Consider the following 7,583-nt stretch of genomic DNA (forward strand, 5'->3'; position numbering starts at 1 on the left):
AAATGATGATGGATTCATCCTGACTTTGCTTTATAAAACTGGGAAAAATGATTGATTGTTAAGTAACAAACCAACAAAAATATTGTGCAAAAATTCATTTTACTTACAAAACAAATGCCACAGTGTTTCACATACATACCCTTCCCCACATACAGTACATAGTTTATTAGTTCCTTCTTTAAAATCATGAGGCATTCCAGTCGAACAGTGACGCGACTTATCTGACAGCAAATATTGCTCAAGAAAAACAGTTTCCTTCAATTAAGGCCATTTTGAGAGGTTGGATGATAGTGAGCCCGTTCTTTAAGTCATCGGATACCATTGTCAGAAACGTATTAAAAGACAACTGTATGCAATCAGACCTGACATTATACACCAGGGTGTGAGGAAGAACAAAAGGAAGACTTAATGTGAGCAACTGAGCATTTGTCTTGAAAGTTCACCAGAGGGACATATCCATATGCAAAAAGGATCGGTTTACCCGATAAGTGACTGGCTTCTTAGCAAGAGTATAGACAACACAATTATTTTTGTCAATAAAAAACAAGCCTTTACATACTGCTTTCCCTCTGGTACCCTGTATTCTTCATAAGTTAAATATCATAGTATACCAAAATGAGATAGCACTCATTTTAAAATGTGAAACTATGAACAAGCAAGTAATGCATCGTGTTTAAGGGCATTTACAACTCCAACGTGCTGGATCTGACTTCTAAATTCCTTTCTCACATATTTGGTTTGAACTTTGAAAGTGAAAAGACAGCAAGCAGAAAGCAGGCAGGTGGGTGGATAGGTGGGTTTGAATGAGTGGTGAGAATGGTAACAAAGCCCTGAACAGTAGAGCAATCATCCAGCCAGCTTGCTTGCCACAATAGAAGACTTTCTCTGAGGCAAATCCTGAGGTGTTGGGATGTGACCGCCAGTGATCTCTGACTTCTCCGACAGGGCTGATGGTAACTGCTTATTCTTCATTTTGGCCTTGGCCATGTTGTAGTCACCAGAATCAAAATACTTTGGCTGGGTGAACAAAAATAAAGACTCAATATCTTGATTAAATGAGATAAGGGTTTAACCATGATACCAACCCCTTTCTGGAGTCTTTTTCTTAGGAAATCCGACCCCCCCGGTTTGGTTCCAAGACCTCCGTACCTGGCCTTTAATTTGGCCTCTTCTGCTTTCTCCGGACTAACAACTGTGTCATCCATTTCCTGTCGAAAAACGTATAGTCATACTTCTACACAGTTGGCAATAAAGTGACCATAGGTTATAGTTTTATCACATAAAACATCGCTTGGCTTCACAACATTTAGCGTTTAGACTGTTCCGTGGCAAATGAAATCCCATAATATCGAACCGTTAGATATGAAGGTGACGTCAAGACTGACAAGGAGCCTCAATTGTTTTATATTCAAGAGAAACTGGATACTTTGCACGAGGAACCCCATTTTTAGCCAACACATTCAACGTTTGTCGTTTAGCGCTTCTTTCGCGTTTACAGCAAGAAATGTATCAACTGGAAGAATGTATTGCGTCGCGGTATTGACGTTTGCACTTTTACTGCAAGTAAAAAGCTACTAATTTGGTGATAGCATCCCTTTGGTTGCATTGGCCGAGAGAAGCTAAATGCTAACTAGCCTGGTGCACTACAAACTCCTGATCCTAGACAATTCACCTGTTCTTCCAACGTCCTCGTTCCTTCAGCTTCACCCGACATTCTGCTTTAATTTAAGACGTGGCCTGCTGTTAAAAAAAAACCAGACGTCCGACCTGGAGTGGGATGAAGTGTACCTCCACAAGTAGCAGTAGCGAGACAAGTAAGTACATTGTACAGGGGATAGCTTTATATGCTCTGGAAACCTTGTCTCAGCGGCCAAATCAAAGCCGGAGACTCCACTGACAGGGTGGACCCTAATCGACGCTTTTTATTTCGTCTTCCCGGCTTCAATTTCCATATGAAATTCTGATAAGATCCAGTTTATACTCTTACCATTATAATGAATCACCATCTGTGGAAGCTTATTTACAAATATGCGCAGTTGTACGTAGTACAGTAACAATAATAATACAATTAACTTACAAGCGCCTTAAGGAACACTCAATGACACTTTACAATTAAAAGAACAATAAAACCATAAATAAATGATAAATAATAACATAGTTGTCGTGCATTTTGATTTATTCTTAACACGCATGGAAAAAAAAACTACTCACACATTGTAAATAGCACAACCACCTTATGTCGAATCAAGTTACATAGATCAAATATGATTTTTATACTGTGCACTATATACAGTTCTTTTTATGGACCTCTTTTGTGCAGTTGTACATTTCAGTCTCTGGATATATAATTTTGTGCATAGAATTGTTAGAACTAGTTGATACACATGCTAAAAACATCCTGTTATTTCATTTCTACTTATTCTTATCAATTAGTAAGTCCATATATGTATGTAGTTTAGTTATTTTTATATCTTAATTAGTATACATGTACTCAGCTTGTACTTAGGATACAAATCTAGCTATCACGTTTCAGTCTAATATTCATGATTGTATCTGGCAGATGATAGGTCCTTTCCAAAGTGACATCACTCCTGTTTATAAATGTCTGAGACGAGCTCCCGCGCGGTCTGTCGCTCTTGCCTCTGTCCCTTGGCCTAGTTTCTCCCCTGGAGAACATCCTCTCGCTGCCTGATAATAAATATTCCTTTTTGTATATCACCTTGCTTTCTGCTGATTTGTTATTTAGACTATACAAATGGAGAGATGAACCAGGAAAAACAACATTTAACCCAACAGAATACTTTGTTTTATATTTTGACACCCCCCCCCACTTTGTTGTGCTGCTGATTTCAAATGTCCCCATTGTGGGACAAAGGCTTTCTGATTCACAAAAATAAGGGATATTCAAATTTATTGCATAATAACTGTTGAAGGCAAACTTCATCTGGCCTTGTCAAATGTTTTCAAGCACATGTAAAGTTCAATGTTTCACTGGTTTTTACACATTTCTAAAATATGAGCTGAATTGAAAAAAATAGGTTTTGTTAGGGACATCCCTAACTATTACTTCTACGAATTTGTCTTTCTGTATCTCTATTGCAACCATATCTGACGATGACACTAAATACAGTGAGAAATTCCCTATTCAACAAGTTAGGTGTCATCATGGACTGATGGATGTCATAATGTGAACATCATTACTTTTTAAACAAATAATAAAAAAAAAATTGAATTTGTTTCGTTTTACAGTTAAAGGAGTTTATTCTGTCATTTGGTGTCTTTTCTCCAATAATGCAAGTCATTCAGTATATGAACACACACATAAGAGGCCTTCGCAGAAGTCTTGGGTGGATCAAGGCAGCCAGCTAGGGTGCAGCACTGAATCCACTGCGACTCTGTCATGAAGCCTTTATTTTGTAGGAATGCTGGTTACCAAATCAAAGGTTATCCAACTGAAAAGTCGTTCAACATAATTGCCACACAAAACCAACGTATTTAAATATCCTCATCTCCCATGTCCACATCCTCTTGTAATTTCTGCACCATTTTCTCTTCCATTTGTTTGGGTTTCCCTGTAAAAACAAAAGATTTGTCTCCATTTTAATTCATGTAACTTTCAATGGTGAATCTAGGTTTTATGAAAGAAAAATATAACAGCTTCCAACGTGATATCTGAATATGTACCTGCATGTGGCGCTTTGATGAGGTGAATATTTTTCTTGACTTCCTTGATGGCCTCCTCCTTCTCCAACTCTTTGCCCTTCTTTAATCTGCAAAATGGAGACCAAACAATGATACCCAAATCTGCCATATTTATTCAACAGAAATACTAGTTGGATAACAAAAGAACAACTGGGAAAAAACCTCACAGCTCCGACATTGAAAAAAAATACCCACCTGTTCATGATAAATCTTGCTTGCCGTTTGAGTTTAATTTCTTCCACTTTCTTCATTGCTTTCACTGCAAAAATGACACACACTTGTCAATTTGAACAAACAGACAAAAACTTGCAAAATGAAACCATAAAAAAGCATGATCATTTTTCTTAGTAGCACACACCGGCGTCAGCAATCAACAGCACATCTGCACAATCTGATGATTTTACAGGTAAGTTGGATAAAAAAATTAAAAAAAACATGACCATGATTTAAAGGCCAACCGACACCTCCGGACAAGTTGCGTCCATAATTTGTAGAATCACTTCAAATGACTTCTACTCGGCGCATTTTACAAAGATTCCACCGCATATGGCTATATTTTACATTTTAAGACTCGCACTGAATATTCACGAAGCCTCGTTTTCGAGTTGATGACGATGCCCTAAGTGACGTCACGGAGGGAACGCCCCTGACCGAGAATGCGACACACAATGCATTTTGGGTACTTTTTCTTTTGTCTGAAAACACAGTGGATGGCAAAATTAGAAGGAAAACTACATAAATAACGAAATGGTAAATCGTTGTCGCAGCCAATTGCGGTGACACGCATAAAGGTGTAAGTTTACACAAATTCCCAGCGAACAAATCAGCCCATTTCCAACGGAGCTTGTGCGCCATCTTGTGCACTTTCTGGGTGCTACATTGGAGTCCAGACGGCGCGAATTGATACGGACTTCTTTAATCAATTGCAAACATTTATGCTTTCCTCTTCAGAACTATTTGAATCATATTCATAACTGGATGAGTAACAAGAAAGCATCTTCTCCGAATGTGAACTCTCTGAAGCCATTGTTTTGATTCTGGAGTAAGGCCGTTTGTGAATGAGTATCCTGGCGTGACGTCACGAACAAGGGGGTGGGACTTTCTGAATCTCCCCAGTTCCAAGCTCATTTTGTGGCAGTTTTGGGACACTTTAAGTCTTGGATTTGACTAAAAATATCAACCTGTGTTTTGGGTATTTTAGATGCTATAAACCTTTTTTCTGATGTCAGTTAGGAAACAAAAAAAATGGTGTCGGTTGTCCATTAAATGTCCTTTTTGTAACCCATTCAACTGCACAGACGTAATTAAAGGACAACTGACGTCACCGGACAAGTTGTGTCCATAATTTGTAAAATGGCTTCAAATGACTTCGACTGAGCGTATTTTACTAAGATTCCACCGCATATAGCTATATTTTATGTTTTAAGACTCACGCTGAATATTCAGGAAGTCGTTTTTGAGTTGGTGACGAGTCCGTACGTGACGTCGCTAAAGGAACGCCCTTGACCGAAAAAAGACATTGTAGCAGTCCTTCCATCACGTCAATGTATTTTGCTATACTTGTTTGGTCTGAAAACCTTGTGTTGCACCAAAAAGCCGCCAGAAGAGGGCGACCAATCTCCATTGAAGGAATTTATCAGCCTGTGGAAACGAGCTAATTAAGTCCTCACAGGAGCTTGGACGCCATTTCCTGCCTCTTTTTGGGTGATACATTTCCCTCCAATGTTGCCTCAAAATGGAACGGAATACATTCTTTAATCGATTGCAAACATGTATGCTTTCCTCTTCAGAACTATTTGAATCATATTCATAACTGGATGTGTAACAAGAAAGCATATTCTCAGAATCTGAAGCCATTGTTTTGATTCTGCAGCAATGCAAGACGTCTTGGCATGACGTCACGAACTGGGGGCGGGACTTTCTGAAAATGCCCAATTCGCAGCTCAATTTTTTTGCAGATTTTGGACACTTTAAGTCATTTTTATTGGTGTTTTGCATTTGAATAAAAATATCATACTGCGTGTTTTGGGTATTTTAGATGCTATCAAACGTTTTTCTGATGTCAGTTAAAAAACAAAAAAGTGACGTCGGTTGTCCTTTAAGTAGGCTTCATTGAGTCATGTATTTTTTTCCCGCCACATATTCGTAACAGGCACTTTAGTCAATTGTGAAGGTGTTTAGCCTTTTTTTGCATCAACTCAGAATTTCTTCCCACAAACAATTTGTACTATACCTGTATTATCCCACATCTCCCGGTTATATTTAACAGGAATATTTCTGCGTTTCTCAAACTCCAGAGAGTTATCCTGAAAGACACACAATGAATGATAATAGAATCACGCAAAACTCAATGTTTTTTGAAATATTTTTTACTTACAACTGTCAATTCCTTTCCAGCTGCCTTTCGGAATGCTTTGGTCCATCTGGTCTTTCTGGGATTATGCTTCTTCTTGAAATGCTTGTGGCATTTTGATTTGCAGAACCTGAACGTCTACCACAGTGTGTGGGAAAATAGTCCAAAAAACAAACATCCACTAAAATTATCCTTCTGAAAAATGAGCATAAAAACCGAAGTAAACCCAATCTCGTCATTCCATTAAATTTTCTTTTTCGTCAGTTCGAATGCATTTCACGTGTCAACCATTGGGCGGCGCACGATCTCCATGTGAAAGGACAAAACTGAAGCGCCTGCTCGAGTTAAATGACTGAGGCTATTCACGATTCATCAAAAATAACTTGCAACAAGAGCAAACTTCAACCACACACATAAAAACGATAACGTAAAAACATTTCTGAGTCCATCATCTCGGTGTCATTTTTTTTAACAGGCACTCGAATTCCACGTGAGCACGCTAGATTCTGGTTTTGCATTTGCTGGCGACACAACGGACGAACATGACGTTCGAACGGTAAATTACTTGAAGAGTGACGAACATAAGTGTCATACCTTGCAGTCATTTCGTACAAACATAAGTCCATGTCCTGGGTACACCGGACCCGAGCAGAAATAACATTTTTCGATGCGCATCTTCACAGCACAACTGCTGCGTTCCACTCGTGACAACAACAAGGCCGGACGTTCAGTTCGACTTCCGCCTTGCCGAACACTTAGTGTTGACTTCAACCTACATCGCCCCCAACTGTCCATGTAACTAAATGCTATAATATTGGCAACAAGCCAAGTCGTGTCACGACAAACGACACTAATAAAACTGTTATTGAAAATATATTTGTGTACATTTATAGAACCACGCCAAGGAAGAATACAATATTCTAAAAATGTACATTTTTGTGTGTGTGTAAAGCGGTCCATTGTTATTTAATAAATTGAATTTCATGCCATGAAATATCTTTACTTCTTCTTTTCCTTTCGGCTTTTCCCTTCAAGGGGTCGCCACAGCAAATCAGTGGCCTCCATCTTTAGAGGTTTGATCCGCATGTTTGTTTTGGCCAAGCTTTTACGACGGATGCCCTTCCTGACACAACCCTCTGTATTTATCCGGGCTTGGGACCGGCACAAGAAGACATATTTCCCTTTGTGGCTACAGAACAAGCAACTCGCTCAGGAAAAGGCTCCCAAACACAAAATGGTAATCGGCACAGCAACATTAAAATCTTTACTGACGATCATAAAATAGCGGTCCCGAAATATTAGCAATCACGAAAGCGCACTTAATTTGTCGATTTTGGAATCACAGGCTCACAATAATTTTGGTTTGGCTTGAATCACACCTCAACAGATGTGTGACTCTAAAACTATATTCAAAACACTAATAATGTAATATTACCATGAATAATATCCATCTATATTCTTTGGGCAGTACTGGTAAGCATGGAAATCAGAGAAGACAAAATTTAAAAATGACAATCAAGACTAACTA

General features: G+C 38.7%; 2 protein-coding genes across 2 annotated transcripts; both read right to left on the reverse strand.

Moving 5' to 3' along the window:
* Positions 1–80: 80 nt before the first annotated feature.
* On the reverse strand, positions 81–1,967 carry arpp19b (cAMP regulated phosphoprotein 19b). The gene is made up of 3 exons (XM_088996445.1): positions 1,673–1,967; positions 1,086–1,208; positions 81–1,017 (listed from the first exon to the last, which is right to left on the reverse strand). The coding sequence occupies exons 1-3, from the start codon at positions 1,712–1,714 to the stop codon at positions 847–849; spliced, it is 336 nt and encodes a 111-aa protein (XP_088852571.1). The 5' UTR covers positions 1,715–1,967; the 3' UTR covers positions 81–846.
* Positions 1,968–3,232: 1,265 nt separating this feature from the next.
* rsl24d1 (ribosomal L24 domain containing 1) lies at positions 3,233–6,806 on the reverse strand. The gene is made up of 6 exons (XM_088996443.1): positions 6,650–6,806; positions 6,080–6,193; positions 5,936–6,008; positions 3,898–3,961; positions 3,685–3,770; positions 3,233–3,572 (listed from the first exon to the last, which is right to left on the reverse strand). Exons 1-6 carry the CDS (start codon positions 6,728–6,730, stop codon positions 3,496–3,498), a joined length of 495 nt encoding a protein of 164 aa, XP_088852569.1. The 5' UTR covers positions 6,731–6,806; the 3' UTR covers positions 3,233–3,495.
* Between the last annotated feature and the right edge of the window lie 777 nt (positions 6,807–7,583).

This window comes from Hippocampus bargibanti, linkage group LG05 (genome assembly GCF_051943395.1).
Source record: "Hippocampus bargibanti isolate YZ-2025 linkage group LG05, ASM5194339v1, whole genome shotgun sequence".
NCBI classification, from domain to species: Eukaryota; Metazoa; Chordata; class Actinopteri; order Syngnathiformes; family Syngnathidae; genus Hippocampus; species Hippocampus bargibanti.

Bases quoted from the DNA above. Each gene is read 5' to 3' on its own strand.
- arpp19b (XM_088996445.1), bottom strand. From the start codon at position 1,714: ATGTCGGGTGAAGCTGAAGGAACGAGGACGTTGGAAGAACAG. The intron at 1,209-1,672 runs GTGAATTGTCTA...GTTTTTCGACAG, and splicing joins CGAGGACGTTGGAAGAACAG to GAAATGGATGACACAGTTGT. The intron at 1,018-1,085 runs GTTGGTATCATG...TTGTTCACCCAG, and splicing joins GAAAAAGACTCCAGAAAGGG to CCAAAGTATTTTGATTCTGG.
- rsl24d1 (XM_088996443.1), bottom strand. From the start codon at position 6,730: ATGCGCATCGAAAAATGTTATTTCTGCTCGGGTCCGGTGTACCCAGGA. The intron at 3,962-5,935 runs GTATAGTACAAA...TCATTTTTGCAG, and splicing joins GGAGATGTGGGATAATACAG to TGAAAGCAATGAAGAAAGTG. The intron at 3,573-3,684 runs GTACATATTCAG...TTGTTTTTACAG, and splicing joins CATCAAAGCGCCACATGCAG to GGAAACCCAAACAAATGGAA.